Consider the following 17,852-nt stretch of genomic DNA (forward strand, 5'->3'; position numbering starts at 1 on the left):
GGTAAAGCTATGTGCTCCAAAAATGTGTAGTGGAGCAATTGAGCATGTAGTTGCGTTGTATGAGTGTATTGAGGGCTATTTACAAGTAGAATTTATACACAGTGTTAATAGTAATAGGGTGTAGGTTAGTGCGCGGGATATATCACTCGTCTTTGGAGTCCTTGTCATGCCGCTTAAAGAGATTCTTTAGAAACCCTTTCTTGTTATGCTCGTCCGTCGGTTTCGCCGGGCCATTGTCCTTGCTCTCCTCGGGGTTGGTGGTGTCCTTGCTCTCTTGAGGGGTGGTAGTGGGCTTGGTGGTACGCCTCGCGGTGGTATCACCAAATGCATCGGCGAGAGCCTCGAGCAGCGATGTCTGCTGCGGCGTTGTCGCACGCGGAGTCTTGACGTCAAACGTAACTCGCAGATCGCCCTTGTAACCCTTGCGGTTGAGATGCGGGAACCCTTGCTCGGGGATGGTGATAGTGGTGCCTGGCTGGGTGCTCGTCGGTACATTCAGCTGTACGCTGTGTCCGCTAAGCGTCGGGATAGCAACGCGCCCACCCAAAGCCGCAGTCGTCATAGGGATGCTAGCGACGTAAAGCAGGTCATTCTTGACCCTCTCAAACAGCTTGTGCGGCTTAACGCGCACCCTGACGTAGAGATCGCCCTTGGACCGCTGGACGTTCGAGGCGCTCAACACAGCCGGGCTATCACCGGCCCCAGCAACCTTGAGCCGCATACCATCAGCAATACCGGACGGAACGTCGACCGTCGTCGTCTTGCTCGTCTGGACGACACCCTGGGCGTGACATGTCCCACACTCGCCAGACCGCGGGATCGTGACACCAGAGCCCTTGCAAACGCCACACGTTGACGCCATTTGGAACCCACCCTGCATGAGGTGCACCTGGGTGCCGGTGCCGCCGCACGCGCCGCACGTCTTCTTGGACTGGCCCGCCTTGAGCCCACTGCCGTGGCAGGTGCCACACTCGTCGAGCGTCGAGTACTTTACCTGTACGGGCTTGCCCGTAGCCGCGTCCTCGAGCGTAATATGCGCCATTACCTCTATGTCGTCTCCCTTGTAGTGCATCATACCCCCGCCGCCAGGTCGACGCCCGCTACGGCCGGCTCCTTGGCCAAAAGCGCCAAAAATGTCCTCAAAACTGAATCCCTGGCCGCCTCCCCCGGCCGCGCCACCAAAATTGAACCCACCAAAGCTGCCAAACGGATTATACGGATCGTCAGTCCCACCAAACCCACCGGGATGAGCGTTTCCGTTGGCGTCAAACGCCGCAGACCCAAACTGGTCAAACTGTGCCTTCTTCTTGTCGTCGCTCAGCAGCTCATATGCGCTCTGGATATCCTGGAACTTCTGATCCGCCCCAGACTCCTTGTTCACATCGGGATGGAACTTCTTGGCCAGTTGGTAGTATGCCTTCTTGATCTCCCTAGCGCTCGCCTTACGATCCACCCCGAGCGTTCCGTACGGATCCTTCATCGCCAGCCGCCCGGCAGAGCTGTGGAATAACCGCCCGCCAAACGCAACCCTTGGCGTAAACACCCGAGTCGCACAAATCCGCGTTCTAATCATCGCTTCCTTCTCTATCGTTCAAATTAACCCAATGAAACGAAAAATATATCGATTTTCAACCCTCGTCGGAACTCCGTTCCGCTCCCGGTTGGGAGTTTTTCCTCGACCCCCCGCCCCCTTCTAGATCTTTCCACCTCCATCCCGAAGCTTCGAGTACACACACTCTGCTGCTAGCATTAATGGGGGGACCAATCCCCCCAAACCCCCCTTGGGCTCCGCTACGCGGAGGGATGGCTGACGGGGGTTTGGGGGAAGAGCCCCCAACTACGGGAGCTCGAGGGCTGGCCCTCGAATAACACTCTAGTACTAGTACCAATGTGGGGACCAGTCCCCCCAAACCCCCCTGGGGGCTCCGCTCCGCGGAGGTTATCGTAGCATGAAATTGTATTATCTTCTGAGTAATAAGGTGTAATCCATTCCGTTCAATGCGTAATTCCGAGCTTAAAGACTGTATCGCTGGTCGTACCATTGCTATTCTTAGTATGAAACCATAGAATTTGCAATGTCGCACACGGTTCTTCATAAGCTTAGAAAATTAACTCGTAGTCACACTTACATTCCGGGGGTGGGGAGAACTTTAATTGCAGTCGATGCGATGGCACCTTTTGCGTCATGGCACCTTTTGCGTCATGTTGAGGTCGTCCTGTTACAGCCGTGCGATGTGCCAATCGTTCTCGGTAACAGCCGTGCCCCTCTCGGCATTTCTCCGGATACATTCCATGCACTACGGCCTCCATCTACGGATAGTACTACAACTTAGGCAATACAAGTCAAGTCAATTACGGATAGATTAAACTCTCTTTTCTTTTTCTTTTGCAATCTGTTTAACAGCTCACTTTGTGCCGACCATCCGAATTACTGCAGCATTACTACCTAGCTTTGGAGTATAAGACAGCTCAATGTTACCACATTCCATTCCCCGGGATCTACATATTAAACTTTGGTTTCACACGCCAGATTGACAATGGAATGGTGGTTTCTCCGCGAAGCGGAGCTACGGGAGCTCGAGGGCTGGCCCTCGAATAACATTCAGGTACGAATAATAATGGCGGAGATTAACCAATTGATTAAGGAATCTCCGCGAAGCGGAGCCACGGGAGCTCGAGGGCTGGCCCTCGAATAGTAGGCAGGAAATTGCCAATTGAGTAAGGAATATTTGGGCTACAGGAGCTCGGGAGGGTCTATCAAAGTAATCGTTGGTAGCTACTAAGTAAATTTATAGTGCTAAACTAAATAAAGATGGGTGAGGAGGTTAGTGGTGGGTAGGCATGTGGACGTCAGCCTTGTTGCCGACAGCATCCTCGCTTCGCCAGTGGGAGGTGACGGTCTTGTACTGGGTGAGGAACATGACACCAGCCTTACCGTAGAAGTTGAGGTCACCAAGGAAGGAGCCCTTGTTACCGGTGAAGGAGAACATTGGGAGAGGCACTGGAATTGGCACGTTGATACCAACCTGGCCGGCCTCGATCTCCTTCTGGAACTTGTAGCCGGTAGGGCCGGAGTTGGTGAAGATGGCGCTGCCGTTACCGTACTTGTTTCGGTTGATGAGCTCAATGGCCTCGTCGAGGGTCTCGGTCTCAACAACGACCAGCACCGGGCCGAAGATCTCCTCGTCGTAGCATCGCATGCCTGGCTTGACACCGGTGATGATGGTTGGACCAACGAAGTTGCCGTCTGGGAAACCGTCGACCTTGATGTTTCGGCCGTCCAACAGGATCGTGGCACCCTCCTTCTCAGCGGACTCGATGATGTCGATGATTCGCTGCTTGGACTGTGGCGTGATGACTGGACCCAAGTCGGTTCCCTCGACGAAGCCGCCAGAGACCTTGAGCTGCTTAGCCCGCTCAGCGATCTCGGAAACCCACTCACGCGACTCGCCGACGGTGACCAAAGCCGAAAGGGCCATGCATCGCTGACCGGCAGCACCGAAAGCGGCGCCAACAATGGCGTTAAGAGTCGAGTTCTTGTTGGCGTCTGGAACAACGACAGCGTGGTTCTTAGCACCCAAGTTAGCCTGGACTCGCTTACCATTGGCAGTACCCCGCTCGTAAATGTACTTGCCAGCCTTGTCGGAACCGACGAAAGAGATGGCCTTGATTCGTGGATCATCGAGAATGAAGTCGACGGTTGGGGCAGAGCCGTGGACGACGTTGATAACGCCCGGAGGAGCACCGGCCTGTCGAGCCAGGTCGGCAAGGAGCACAGCAGCACCTGGGTCTCGCTCAGATGGCTTGAGAATGAGCGTGTTACCAGTAACAATGCTCAATGGGATGGACCACAACGGGATCATGGCCGGGAAGTTGAATGGGCAGATAGCGGCCACAACACCGAGCGGCTCACGGTACATCTTGGTCTCCATATCCTTGGAGACCTCGAGAGTGGAGCCGGTAAGCTCGGAAGTGATGGAGCAAGCGGCCTCAGCGACCTGAAGACCTCGGAGGACGTCACCTCGCGCATCGGCAACAGTCTTGCCCTGCTCGAGGGTGATGGAAGCAGCCAGCTCATCCCAGTGCTCTCGGATAAGCTTGACGAAGTTGAATGCAATCTGCTGTCGCGACAGAATCGACGTGTTCTTGAACGTCTTGAATGCGGCTTCAGCCGCATCGACTGCGGCTTTGAGCTCGGCGTCGGTGGACTGGGGGCATCGCGACACGACGTAGTTGGTGGCTGGGTCGTGGATATCGATCCACTTGGTCGTCTTGGACTCGACGAACTCGTTGTTCACGTAACCCTTGGTAGTTCCTGGGTTCTCAATCCTGGCGTGGCTCGTGTGGTACAGCGCGGTTGCGGTCAACCGGCCGACTGGCATTCCGAGGGATCCCATTCTGATTTTGCTGGCTAGCGGTGCGAATCTCTTGGACACTAGTCGTGACATACTATTTTTTAAAAGGAGAAAAGGAGAAGAAGAATAATAAATGCACTCGTTTCCCTGGCCAAAGGAGGCTGGTTGCTCCACGGTAGATCTCTTATATATTATCTGGTGTTTCGCGGCTAAATGGCTGTACCCCACAGTTCGGAGGGTTACCCGCGCCGATTGCCGGAGTCAGTCCGAAGCCCTCCGCTCCTCCTCCGAACACCTTACTCCTCTATCACGACACACAGGGGTACACAGCTGCACTAAACCTCTACTGTTATCAGGTGTATTTGTGCATCAATTGAGAATCGTGTCCGCAATTTTTGTCTTTTTACACGTTGTGAGCTCTAGTCCCCCGCCGAGCCGCATGAGCCGCAGCGATTAAAATGGGGGTGGAACTCCGACCGGGGGGCCAGCTCCCCGACCCCCCGTGGCTCCGCTGCGCGGAGAGCTTGGCAGCGATAGGTTACGGTTGATAAGAACATTTAGGCGCTCTCCGTTATCGGAGTCAATTTTAGTTACGGATCAACTCACTACTAGTCAGCCTTCAATCATGTCGGAGTGGTATAACGCGTTCCCTCTCCCTGTGTACAGTATACTATATACAAGCATGGAGAGAGGGAACTACATGCTTGGACTTTGACTTTGATGAGCCCAGCCAATTGATGGCACTTCTACACTGTACGCTTTACAATTAATTCCTTGACGACACACTAGTGTTGACAAGCGAGCCGCTCCAATACAAATGTGGCACGTGACCCGGAAATTTGCCAATTTTTCAAAGTTACCCGGTTTTGTCCCGGAAAACCCAACCATCCGCTCCCATTGGCCGACGACCTCCCAAACCACAGGGTACAGTGAAAAAGATATTTCCAGCACCTGTGTAACCAAGTCCGCTTCGAAGATAAAAATGTTCGCTCGAACTGTTGCTGTAAGTATTCTAACCCTCCAGTTGAATCTCTTGGCTAACCATGTATCAAGCGACGAGTCCCAACTCTTGCCCGATCCATCCAGACCACCGCTATCAAGCGAGGTAAGTACATATATACGCTGCTGCACGGAAAGAGAGGGAGAGACCGCTAACCTGGGAATGTAGACCTGGTCAAGGACCTTTACCTTAAGGAGTTGAAGGCCTTCAAGCCAACTCCACGAACTGCCGCCGACGCCCAGGGCGAGGTCCGACAATGGAACGTTCCACAGGCCCCACAGGCCCCAAAGCTCGAGGCCGCTGAGGCTGATGCATTGGCCCAGTACGAGGCCCAGGAGGTCGAGGTCGAGACCGCCATTCCAGAGGGTGAGGATGCCCCAGCCGCTTCCATGGAGGAGTGGTTCGTCGTTGAGGACCAGTTTGCCGAGACCAAGGCCCACCACTAAGTTATAGAAGAAGATAAACTCCACGAATCTCCCTTGACTGAAATCAAAAGCATGATGATGTATTATATTTGCAATGCACGTAGACCCTTTTGTATTGGAGCGAAGGCTCAATTGGATGCAATAGTATTCAAATAGGTGGTTCATGTTTAATCCCCGGTCGTATTATTAGAATCTTCATATGTACCGGGAAATGGATCACCATCGTACTACTAGAGCTCGTATTCTGAAGTTTAGACTCTAGATCCATTGAGAGTGTTTTTTTACTTTCAGCATGCCGATAGATCAAACATAATACTGTTAGCCTCTCTTTAGCAACGCATGTGTTTGACACTGCCGATCTATTGTTTGAAAGCATTATCGCTCACCCTCCTCAAATCGTGTTCTATAAAGTCATCATTCCACTATTGGGCTTGGAGAAATGCAATGCTTTTACGTCTGAAGAGTTGACTACCGGTAATGGTCTTCCAGATCCCAGCAATTGCCAAGGACGGGCTGCCACCAACTTGAGCAGTCGAGATCCATGCGGTTAGCGAATAACGAATTGTTCCAGAGGATCGAAATGTACAAAGCTGGTCAATTTTGAATACTGCAATTCACCAATAAGGCACTGTGTATCATAGAGTCTTTTATGTCTCATGTTTCATAGATGAAGACCTAAGATCATGCTCATGGATCCATCTTTGCTATACTTCTCAGCCCGGATGACCACTCAATTTGAGTATTTTCATCCCTTAAACCCTGACTCTCTTAAGCACTATTTTGCCCTGTGATTGATTAAGCCAAAATGATTGAAAGCCTAAGATGGTTGAAGTTGGTTTCGATAAAAACACAGCGACTGTGCTCCAGTTAACATCAAGCCCATATTTAGTACAAAAGTGTATCATCTTTTACTTAAGGATGCGTTCACGTCAACAAATGCAAAAACATTATCAATATGCCTTCAATTACTCAAAGGGACAGTAAACAGGCACACTATCGCCTTTATGCGGTTCTCCGATCCAGCTTGACTGTGACGTGCACAGAGCATTCTCTATGTTCGACGGCTGCAATTTCCGTAAGGGTTTCCACTTGTCACTAAGGTCAAAGTCCAGCTTCCACCCTTGTGGTTCCACAGTGATTCTTGCTAAAAAGTGTTAAACGATGCAACTAACAACGCGAAAGGACCGAAGAGGGAGCCGTGAACTTTTTGGCCATTGGAATGTTTTACCATTCCCTAAGGCACTCCAGAACAGCCACATATTTGTCTCCAACGATAGGGGTGGCTTGTGATACAGCCTCCTTGGCTCCCATGATTATCCTAATTATACCGGCAACGTTATGGAACTTCAGATCAGAGGTCTTACCATAGCTTCTAGCATCAGATTCGAGCGCTATCCGACCCTTTCGGAGTCGGCCACTGCATCCGAAGGCCCACATGCTTTATTCAGTACGGTCATAGTACGGTATTAAGTGGCGGTGGTTTCGGAAGACGGCAATAACCGGTACATGTAATAAGGGCCTATCCCATAAATTGATAAATCCGGCCCCCTCAGAATAGCAATTTGTTGTCTGCAATTCTAGTTTCTGTCAGGGGGGCTTGAGACGGCAGAGGATGACGAATTGGATCCTTGATTGTTCATGAGATGCACATACGTCTATAGGTGATGACCCCTGTTCCTAGAATGCAAACGCATGCATGTATTCCATAATGCAGGAAAAGACATCCCCTCCCCTCCTCCATTCCTATACAGAAGAGAGGTCAAGGTCTTTTCGAACCGATAGTCACTATCAGATTAAACAAATAAGACTTTTACCTGTGACCATTCATTTCTAAAACTTAATCAGGTTTGCCGAAATAACCCATACTATAGTACAGACAGTACTTGAAGGCTAACTTTGGCTTAATTGAGCCTACGTTGACAGCGTCGATCTCTGTAGATCTCGCTGGCTCGGTGAATACAGGAACCGGCACGTCAATTCTTCGATCAGCGCACGCTATCGATCCACGTCCTTAGCCATTCCGCCGAGATGGCAAGCAGTTCTCCGTCGAAAACGCAATTCGGAAAGTCATAAATATAGAACCAATTCCCCCTAAAAAGTTCTCTATCTGTTCCATCAATCATCATAATGAAGTACTCCAGTATCGTTACCGCCGTTGCTATTATGGCATCCGTCGTTACGGCAGCTCCATTGGCAAAGGATGAGGGTAATTTTAAACGAAAGCTCGTCAGCGACGCTTTGGACAATGCCGGGACCCTCGTAGGCGATGCTGCGGCTGATCTGGGCGACGTAGTTGTGGCTGTCGACAAACGAAAGCTTGTCAGCGACGCTTTGGACAATGCTGGGACTCTCGTAGTTGACGCTGTGGTTGACGTGGGCGATGTTGTTGTGGCTGTTGACAAACGAAAGCTCGTCAGCGACGCTCTGGGTAATGCCGGTACCCTCGTAGGCGATGCTGCGGCTGATCTGGGCGACGTAGTTGTGGCTGTCGACAAACGAAAGCTCGTCAGCGACGCTCTGGGTAATGCTGGGACTCTCGTAGGTGACGCCGTGGTTGACGTGGGTGATGTGGTTGTGGCCGTCGACAAATAAAAGCCCTTCGGCTTAGAAGAGTAGTGATGTTCTCGTTTAGAGTATCAATACTAAGGTTCGTGCTGTTATTGACATCTCTGATTCCTTCAATTCTAGATTTTGTAATATTATAATATACAGTTATATTTACCCTCGAATTGAGAATATGCATCTGATCTATGTATCTTCACGAATTGAGCACCTATAGATGATCTAAGAAACGCAAGTCCCCGAATTGAGAACCTATGTATGACCTATGATCATTATGCACACGGATTGAGAACCTATATATGCATGACCCTCCGCCAGACTCACCTGGAACTCCACTTCGTAGTGAATTTCTCCGCGCAGCGGAGCCACGGGGGTTTGGGGGCGTGCCCCCAAGTCAATTGAAGAAGGATTACTTCTTTGGGGGGGGGGCCTCGTGGAGTTATTTAGGAGTCAATTGCAAATTTAGCAGCTTGCATGTTACCAAGGATGGGTAGGTGAGAACTTAATATGTGTGTGAGAGAGAATACATTAGTCGTATTAAATAGTACAATGCTAGGTGAGGGTTTATTCCTCCAAAATTTTTGTCAGCCAAAAGAATTATTTGATCTTGTAGCCCTTGGCTTGGAGACGCGCGAGACGCTCTTCTCGGAGTTTCTTTCGCTCCTGCTCAACAGTCTCGTCGTAAACCAAGCACTCATCAAGACCCTTGCCAGCTGGGACCATTGGAAGGACTGGAACCTTCTGATCAACGATAACCTCGCAAAGGACAGGGCCCTCGGTGTCGAGCATCTTCTGAAGACCAGCCTCCAGATCCTCGAGCTTCTCGATTCGGATGCCCGTGACGCCAGTGGCGTCAGCAAGCTTCATATAGTCTGGATTCAGCTGGTGAGTGTGGGAATATCGGTCCTCGTAAAAGAGAGATTGCCACTGAGTGACCATACCCTGTTCCTCGTTATTCAGAACAACAGCCTTGATGCCAATGTTGAACTGAGCCGCAGTGGAGAGCTCAGTGAGAGTCATGTTGAACGAAGCGTCACCATCAATGTCAATGACAGTCGCATCTGGACGGCCAACCTTGGCGCCAATGGCAGCCGGCAGGCCGTAACCCATGGTTCCAAGACCGCCAGAAGTGGCAAGAGATCGTGGGTGGGTGAACCGGAAGAACTGAGCCGCCCACATCTGGTGCTGGCCAACACCGGTGGTGATGATGGTCTTGTCACGAATTTTGCTCGTGAGCTTGGAAAGAGCCTTAATGACGGTCTGCGGTCGGATTCGCTCGCCTGGAGCGTCCTTCTCGTAGTCAAATGGATACTTCTCCTTCCACTCGGCAATCTTGTTGAGCCACTCGGATCGCACCGACTTCTCAACCGGCTTGACCATGGGCAAAAGCTTAGCCAGGTTAGCACCGACATCACCCTCAATGGCCTCGGTCGCCTCAACAACCTTGTTGATGTTCTTTGGCAAAATCTCAAAGTGGATGATACCGCCTCGACCCTCGAGAGCCGCAAGCCGTGCGGCGGGAGCAAACTTGGTAATCGCGCCCGTGACTCGCTCGTCGAACCGCGCACCAAGGGCGATGATAACGTCGGCCTGCTGGATAGCCCGGTTAGCGTAGGCGGAACCGTGCATACCCAGCATGTGCAGGGCCAATGGATCGTTCTCGTCAAACGCGCCCAGACCATGCAGCGTGGTAGTAACCGGAATGTTGGCCCGGTAAGCAAGCTCTCGGAGGAGCTTGGAGCCCTCCTCGCTCTGGATGACACCGTTACCGGCGTAGATGATGGGTCGCTTGGCGCCGTTGATCAAGGCAGCCGACCGCTTGATGGCCTCCTGCTGGAATTGCGACACAGCGAGCGCCGAAAGGTGCGCCAGGGACTTGGAAGGAAGCGTCGATTCGGTGGGAATCGCCTCCTGAAGCATACCACCGCTAATGTCCTTTGGCAGGTCTACGAGGACGGGTCCTGGGCGGCCCGAGTTAGCGATCTCAAACGCCTCATTGAGTCGTCGCGGCAGCTCGGCAAGGTTCTTGACCATAACGTTCCACTTGGTGCATGATCGAGTGATACCCACAACGTCGGCCTCCTGGAAAGCGTCGGTGCCAATAGCCCGGGTCGCGACCTGGCCGGTGATGACGACCATTGGCGTACCGTCCGAGAGGGCATCCTGCATCGGGGTAACCACGTTAGTCGCACCGGGGCCAGAGGTAACAATGACGACACCCGTCTTGCCGGTGGCTCGAGCGTAGCCCTCGGCCATGTGGCCGGCGCCCTGCTCGTGTCTAGGAAGGATGAATTTAAAGTGCGGCGAGTTGTAAATGCCGTCGAAAACCGGCAGGATGGCACCTCCCGAATAGCCGACTATTACATACAAGTTAGTACCCCTGAAAAAAACAAAAAAAATGGCCGATAAGGCAGGAAATGACTTACAGATAGTGTCGACATTGTGTCGCAGCATCATTTCGTGGAAGATCTGGCCGCCGGTGAGGCCAATGAAGGAGTCATCCATAGCGGCGTGGTTCGCCGGGGTCTCTGCCGGGGTCGGCTCGTCAACCTCGGTATTAAATGAAGGCGCTGGCCGCGGACGCGAGCTACAAAAAATAGGTTAGTTCCTACTCTGGAGGGATTGGACAAAAAAAACGTACATCGTGGGATCATGGGGTTTTGTCTGGGAATAGCTGCTGAGGGATGCTGATTTATTCGAGCTCTTGGAGATGTATCTCTTCAAAGTGGCCTCCATACGTCGCGCGACAGCGCGTGACGCCATGGGACGACATCTTATAGCTGCTCTGAGCATTTTGGAAGAATAGTAAAAGCGGGCTGGGGTAAAAAGGGGAAGGGTTTAAAAGGGACCCAATCGTATCGTTTTATATATATAAATCAAACGTGAGAGGCTGTTCCAAGGCTGAAATCCTTTTACTGTCCGATATCGGGCCGTCGGTCGGGTCTTGCTGGGTTATTCCGGGAAACCAATTAGTCAAGGCCAGGACGGTATATATGTATTTATTCCAGAGAGAGAGAGAGGGCTACGATCTGGAAAGCAACCAACTATGTGAAGATGAGCTTCGTTTCAAATAATAAAGAAAAGCGATAGGGTTTATAGGGGGGAGTGAATGACTTTATATCCAGACCCCCTCGTTAACATGTCAAGAAAAAAATTGACTCACTATGCTTCCGTATCGGCACACTATAGTTCTACGACTCATACTTTTTTCACATCCGCCTCTACGTAACACATTAGCGCTTCTATAATGCCAATCGTACGCGCTGTGCGGAGGAGCGGTATAGCGGAACCGGCCCCCGCTTGCGGGCATGATGCGCTTCACATGTCGACATGGCCCATCTTTGAACCTCTCTCTCTCTCTCTCTCTTTCAATATACCAATGGGACTACACATAATTTCCCGTCTTTTCCGTTTGATTTCTCCTCTACAGAGATGAGGGGGGCAATTGATAGTCTTCGTCAATGCCTGTTTTTCCAGGGTTTTTGATTTTTGCTTTTGTGACCGGCCGAGCGTGGGTGTCTTCCTTCCTCCCATCGATCCGGCATGGGAATTACTCATTTCACGAATTACTCATAGGTCTTTTTTTCCTTCAGATCCGAGGAATTATGTCCGGCGCGCGTGTAATACCCGCAGGGAAGCGCCAGCCGATATATACATAGTGTATAAAGTACGTAGCAGCAGTACGTAACAGGTACAGCAGGTGCGGTGTAGTGGAATACAATACTAATAATAAAATATGGCATGCAGATATCGTTAAAGTATGCTTAATTGCCCTTCTTCTCCGTCTCGAGAACATCCCGGAGCTTCTCACCGTCCTCCTGCGTCTTGACCCGCAGCATGTACGTAGTAGGATTGCCGTCTGCCTTGAAGTCAATGAGCTTTACCTGGCCCTTGCCCTCCGTGGTGTATTTGATCTGGGACCGCAGGAGAACATTGAGAATGACTCGCCCTGATCCCTCGGCCCGAAGCAGCGCTCGGCTCTTCTTGGTTTGCTTGTGGGTCAACACTCGCAGAGTGCCAAGGCCCTGGACCTTGAACTCGCCATTGACCAGCTCGTAGAGCTTGGCCCGCTGCTCGTACTTGACGTCCTCTTCTTCCTCGCCTGGACCCTTTTCCGAAAGGTCGTGTTCAGCCGCAGCAGGAGTGGTTGCAGCCGACTCATCGGTGGCCCCCATATCGCCTTCAGCCGCACCCTTGGGCTCTCCCTGCTTGGTCTCAGGGTTTGATCCAAATGAGAACCCTGTCGATGGCGCGTTGAACGTGAATGGCTTGGTGGCCCCTGCGGCGGACCCAAACAGGCCATTGGACGTGCTCGATTTGTCTGCGCCTCCAAATGTGAACTTTGGTTTATCGTCAGTCTTTTCGGTAGTGCTAGTGCTGGATCCAAAGCTGAATGCAGGATTATTGGTAGATCCAAAGCTGAAGGCCGGTTTCTCAGCATTGTTAGTAGTAGAAGAAGTAGTGGAACCAAAACTGAAAGCCGGTTTATCAGCATTGGTAGTAGTAGAAGAAGTAGTGGAACCAAAGCTGAAGGCTGGCTTAGTGTTGGCACTGGCATTGGCGCTGGCGATGTCGGCAGATCCAAACTTAATGCCCTTATCAGGAGTCCACGTAGTAGTAGAAGCACCGAAACTGAACGGCTTAGCCGGTTCTTCCTTTGCCGGCTCCTCCTTTGCAGGCGCATCGAACTTAAACACACTCTTTACTGGGCCAGTAGACTCAAACTTGAACCCAGCGCCGCTCTTAGCCTTGTCAGTCTCGCTGGTTGGCTTGTTAAACGAAAATGGACTGTCTTTGGTGGTTGGCGGAGCCGCTAGGGTGAACTTGGGGCCTTCGACCTTCACTTCGTCATCAGACTCGTCAGAAGACTCGTCCTTGGTAGTAGATTGAGTAGTTGCCGCTGGCTTTTCAACGTCTACCTTGTCCGCCTCAGTGGCAGTAGACTTTTGAGCAGAAGCCATTGGCGCATCGATCGTAGTGGACGCTGTTGTCGCCGGCTTACCAAACTGGAAGAGCGAAGGAGCAGGCTTGGTCTCTGCTGGTTTTGGAGCGCCAAACGAAAATGGCTTCTCACTTGAGAAAGATGGGGCTCCAGCGCTTGAAGCAGCACCAAACAGCGGTTTATCACTTGAAGGAGCCCCAAACAATGGCTTATCACCCGCAGGTGCGCCAAACGAAGACTTATCACCCGCAGGTGCACCAAACGAAGACTTATCACTTGAAGCGCCAAACGAAAATGCTGTACTAGCTGGAGCTGGCTTAGTCTCCTCAGGCTTGCTAATTGACCCGGATTCGATCTGATTAGAGAAAGTAATGTACTGCTGCACAGTCTTCGACCAGTCGCCATATACATTGTCCTTGGCGAGATCATTCAGCTTGGCAACGAACTTTTCGTTCAACGCCCGTCGCTGCAAGAGTTTGTCATTATTATTAGCGGCGCCATTGCCATTGGAAGCTGTGCTAGTGGTTGGAGCCCCGGTAGCAGGCTTGGAGAACGAAGCGAATGGGTTCGCTGGAGCAGCTGGCGCCGAGAAAGGGTTTGATTTAGCCTGGCCAGCAGCAGCTCTTCGCGACCGCGGCACAGCAATCTTTCTCCTAGCCATAACAGAGGCATCTGCCTTGGTCACCAGGTCAATACTCTCATCCTCGTCATCAGGGTTCTCACGAGTAATCTGGCCAAGATTGGCCCGCTTTCCCGACATATTTTGCAACTGTTTCTAACTAATAGGAATACGTCAAAAAAAAAACTGTTACAGGTGCCAAAGAACTTCCTCACAGTATACCTATTCTCTGGACGCGTTTTGCCAATTGAACGACGCGATTAATATACCTATATTGATTAAAATGAACCGATCCAACTTCAATTATCAAATTCCCACCTGCACCTTGCACGATCCCTACCTATCTCTCTCTCTCTCCCCATTTTGGAATAAACGGCCGGTATTCCCAATGGGGAAAGGGCAAAAATTAGGGCTGGTTGAGTCACGTGAGTTTTTAGGTGCAATAAAAAAGAGAGGGGGAGCGCACGCAGAACAATGCGACATAATTGGCAACTCCACAGGACCTCCACTCATGGCAGTCGTGCGGCTTAATTCGTAATTAAGTTAATCGATCGCGCGTGCTGGGGCCGCGCCAGTGGGAAAAAACTCCCATACGCAAAACTCACATTTTTCTTTCGTTCCTTGCAACAAATCGACGACAAATCGACAGCATAAGAGTATGTGAGAACCAACGAGAAGAAAAGCTTTTTGTTGTTGTTTGGAAGGCTGGCGCGAGGGAATATTCGACGGAACAGATTTTTAAAATACCCAGACGATACGACGTTTATTCCTTTTGGACCGCTCTTTCACAACAAGAAGAGGCAAGCAAAGCTAGAAGTGTATTGAGGCGCTAACAATAACCGTAGAATGCCACCAAAAGTTCAACAGTCCAAGGCCGCTAAGGCTGCCGCCGCTGCCGCTGGTGGTAAGAAGTCTAAGAAGAAGTGGAACAAGGGTAAGGTCAAGGACAAGGCTCAGCACCACGTTATCCTTGACCAGCCACTCTACGACCGAATCTTCAAGGAGACTGCTACTTACAAGCTCGTTTCTGTCTCCGTCTTGGTTGACCGATTGAAGATCAACGGTTCCCTTGCTCGAGTTGCCCTCAAGGACCTCGAGGAGCAGGGCGTCATCAAGCCAGTTGTTAACCACTCCAAGCAGCTCGTCTACAGTAAGTTTTCCCTGTGAGTTTTGTTGAATCTGTGCAATGCTAACGATTTTTTTTATAGCCCGAGCCTCTAGCTCCGAGTAAAGTACTGGTGTCTGTAAAAAAATATGAATAATTTATGATGAATTATGGCTGTAATTGTTTAATTGAATAGTCTTGACCTGCCCAAAATCTTTGATAACCCATTATCTGTACTTGGTCTGCTTAGCAGAAAAGTATAGGCTCCATGTTAAAATACGCGTCGCTATAGCTACAGTTCCGGTAACAGATAGTGTGTAGAGTGTGCAAATTTGAGAACGTAAAAGTTGAGGTTCCGGAGGGAGGGCTATAAATTTTCACCATTGAAATTTTCTTCCTCTTTTTTTTTCCTCAACGAACATCGTTTCAATGGGTAAGTTATAACCAGCTTTAGGAATATGGCTCTTTTGTATTCTCAGGTGATTATAACCAATAATTTTGTTCTGAGGAAGTATATGCAGGACCAACAAATTATAGGAATTCTTCGTTTATGATCTTTATTCAAAGGAGCTGTTTTACTATGCTATTTTTTTTTCCTCCGCTAACCGGAATAGTATGTCACATTACTAGTGAATGAGAATGTCTGGAGAGCTTGAAGAGAAGCTGAAAATATGATGAAACCCTCACACTTTCTGTTCGGCGAATGGATATATGTGCTTGAACAAAACATGCATCACCATCTGATCTTTTCATTTATCTTCAAATCTTGAGATGTCATTCCACTGCTATGCTAGTAGGAAAGATTCTAACTTATTGAACTAGGTGTTACAATTTGAACAATCAATTGTAATTTGCCGTTTAATTTGAGGTATGTTATCACCCTTTATAATTTGGAGAGGAGGCACAAGTTTTATACTTCGAGTGATGAAAAAACAAACATCAGTTCTGCTTCTGACCACAATTCATGAAGATAGCAACTATACCAAAGCTCAATTTTCTGACCCTAAGACTTGTTTGCCCTTTTCCAACTGGAAGTTTAACGAAAAACTAACAAATTTAGCTACGTAGTTTGTAATTAGAAAACCGCTTATCTATGCTAATTAAAATAAATTACGTACACCACAAAATGGAGGCTGGCTAAGGTCTATTCTTATCCCCGTAGGCTGGAACTGGAACTACCCGCATTCTAAAGTACTGTGCTACCCAGGGGTATTATTTTAGGCACATGACCGACACGCTCCACCGTTCACTTCTCGTTCATCTTTCCCTCTACTTTGCATATTTTACTAAATACCAGAGGCGGGTTGAACAGATCTCTGCCTTGCATTTTTTTTTACTTGGCTCTCCTTTTTTTTTAAGAACCCTTCTTGAGGACTATTTAATTCGCAGTTTATTCCTTGTACATACCTCTCCACCGAAAGTAAAACCTGTGTGTGCGTGTGTGCGTGTTGTGGGGTCCGATGCAATCTCACCCCATAACGATCTAGGAAATTTAATAATACCAAGGCAGTAGAACACACGAGACAAGAAGACGAAGATAGAGAAGTATCCAATTTCGCTATGAATGGCTATGAAAGTGTAGAGCATCATCAGCAGCCTCATTACGGCCATGAGAATGTCGCCCAGAATGGGGAATTCGAGTATGAGGACTACCAGCCGCAGCAGCAGCAGCAGCATCAGCAGTACAACCAGCCCCACGATTATTACAGCCACTCCACCACCAATTACCAGCAGCCACACCACCAGTACCAGCACCAGCGGAGTTACAGCCACCCTAATCCGAGTTATTACGACTATGGATATGATGGGAATTACTACTATCAGCAGCAGCAGCAGAGTGGTAGTAGTAATAGCAGCGCGTACGAAGCCAATAGTCCTCAGCAGGGGTATCATAACAATTATCACCATGAAAACCGACGATACAGCAATCAGTACACTTACGACAATCGTTCCGCTGATGGGCAGTACTACGATAATCGTTCCGCTAATGGGCAGTACTACGACAATCGCTCCCCCAATGGACAGTACCACGACAATCGCTCCCCCAATGGACAGAACCACGACAATCGCTCCCCCAATGGGCAATATTACCAAAATAACAACTATTATTATGACCGGCGAGCTAGCACTGGCCAATACGACAGTAGTGCTAGGTCTAGTGCCCGCAGTTCACAAAACCATTCAAAGGTGTTTTCAGTCTCGACCCAGCCTACCACCATTACGGAACCGCCCGGTGAAAATGAGCGGATCGTAGCAGACCAATTGAATATCACCAGCCTCAAATCACTGGGTCTCAATGACTCGCGGTACATCATTGAGACTGATTTCACGTGGTTCATTGACAATTGGGACGCGCTGGTCAAGGACTCGACGGGTCTTGTGCTTGGACCGCCAGTATATATTGAAGGCTATTACTGGAACATACGGCTATATCCAAACGGCGAGGCGCCCGGTACCACCACCACGGCGGGGGATTCAAAAGTAGGGGCCAAACCAGTTGCCATGTACCTCAAAGCCCGGCCGAAACGAAGCAATTGCATTGATTGGCCGGTCTCGACGGAGTATACGTTCACGGCATGGAATCCCAGTGACTCTGACAAGTATATTACGAAGCAATTGCAGAATCAGACGCTGAGCTATACTTCGACGATGAATGGCTTTTCAGAGTTTGAGACAGTATCCCACCTGCGGCAGCAGGGTATCATCTCGGCACAAAACCAGCTCAACATTACGGTGCATCTCAAGTTTATGAAGGGCAGTCTTTATGGCCGTTAGGCTCTACAATGCGTCATTCAACCATTCTACAATGCGTCAATGCGCCATTCAACCATTTTACAATGCGTC

General features: G+C 50.0%; 8 protein-coding genes across 8 annotated transcripts; 4 read left to right on the top strand and 4 right to left on the bottom strand.

Moving 5' to 3' along the window:
* Positions 1–142: 142 nt before the first annotated feature.
* MDJ1 (Mdj1p) lies at positions 143–1,480 on the bottom strand (the record flags this gene model as incomplete). Its single annotated transcript, XM_076684501.1, has 1 exon — positions 143–1,480. The coding sequence occupies one exon, from the start codon at positions 1,478–1,480 to the stop codon at positions 143–145; it is 1,338 nt and encodes a 445-aa protein (XP_076541245.1).
* A 1,345-nt stretch (positions 1,481–2,825) lies between these two features.
* On the bottom strand, positions 2,826–4,397 carry ALD4 (CoA-acylating methylmalonate-semialdehyde dehydrogenase; the record flags this gene model as incomplete). Its single annotated transcript, XM_076684502.1, has 1 exon — positions 2,826–4,397. The coding sequence occupies one exon, from the start codon at positions 4,395–4,397 to the stop codon at positions 2,826–2,828; it is 1,572 nt and encodes a 523-aa protein (XP_076541246.1).
* A 940-nt stretch (positions 4,398–5,337) lies between these two features.
* Positions 5,338–5,801, top strand: ATP14 (F1F0 ATP synthase subunit h; the record flags this gene model as incomplete). Its single annotated transcript, XM_076684503.1, has 3 exons — positions 5,338–5,358; positions 5,409–5,460; positions 5,524–5,801. The coding sequence occupies 3 exons, from the start codon at positions 5,338–5,340 to the stop codon at positions 5,799–5,801; spliced, it is 351 nt and encodes a 116-aa protein (XP_076541247.1).
* Positions 5,802–7,907: 2,106 nt separating this feature from the next.
* TRVA0_016S01222 (uncharacterized protein) lies at positions 7,908–8,372 on the top strand (the record flags this gene model as incomplete). Its single annotated transcript, XM_076684504.1, has 1 exon — positions 7,908–8,372. The coding sequence occupies one exon, from the start codon at positions 7,908–7,910 to the stop codon at positions 8,370–8,372; it is 465 nt and encodes a 154-aa protein (XP_076541248.1).
* A 567-nt stretch (positions 8,373–8,939) lies between these two features.
* On the bottom strand, positions 8,940–11,078 carry ILV2 (acetolactate synthase catalytic subunit; the record flags this gene model as incomplete). The annotated part of the gene is made up of 3 exons (XM_076684505.1): positions 8,940–10,699; positions 10,769–10,929; positions 10,984–11,078. The coding sequence occupies 3 exons, from the start codon at positions 11,076–11,078 to the stop codon at positions 8,940–8,942; spliced, it is 2,016 nt and encodes a 671-aa protein (XP_076541249.1).
* A 1,028-nt stretch (positions 11,079–12,106) lies between these two features.
* Positions 12,107–14,044, bottom strand: NUP2 (nucleoporin NUP2; the record flags this gene model as incomplete). Its single annotated transcript, XM_076684506.1, has 1 exon — positions 12,107–14,044. One exon carries the CDS (start codon positions 14,042–14,044, stop codon positions 12,107–12,109), a length of 1,938 nt encoding a protein of 645 aa, XP_076541250.1.
* Positions 14,045–14,533: 489 nt separating this feature from the next.
* On the top strand, positions 14,534–15,134 carry RPS25A (eS25 family ribosomal protein; the record flags this gene model as incomplete). Its single annotated transcript, XM_076684507.1, has 3 exons — positions 14,534–14,559; positions 14,749–15,053; positions 15,112–15,134. Exons 2-3 carry the CDS (start codon positions 14,750–14,752, stop codon positions 15,132–15,134), a joined length of 327 nt encoding a protein of 108 aa, XP_076541251.1. The 5' UTR covers positions 14,534–14,559; position 14,749.
* Positions 15,135–16,568: 1,434 nt separating this feature from the next.
* Positions 16,569–17,783, top strand: TRVA0_016S01310 (MATH domain-containing protein; the record flags this gene model as incomplete). The annotated part of the gene is made up of 1 exon (XM_076684508.1): positions 16,569–17,783. The coding sequence occupies one exon, from the start codon at positions 16,569–16,571 to the stop codon at positions 17,781–17,783; it is 1,215 nt and encodes a 404-aa protein (XP_076541252.1).
* Positions 17,784–17,852: the final 69 nt, after the last annotated feature.

Source organism: Trichomonascus vanleenenianus (assembly GCF_965637985.1).
Source record: "Trichomonascus vanleenenianus strain CLIB 3782 genome assembly, contig: TRVA0_016S, whole genome shotgun sequence".
Taxonomy (NCBI): domain Eukaryota; kingdom Fungi; phylum Ascomycota; class Dipodascomycetes; order Dipodascales; family Trichomonascaceae; genus Blastobotrys; species Blastobotrys vanleenenianus.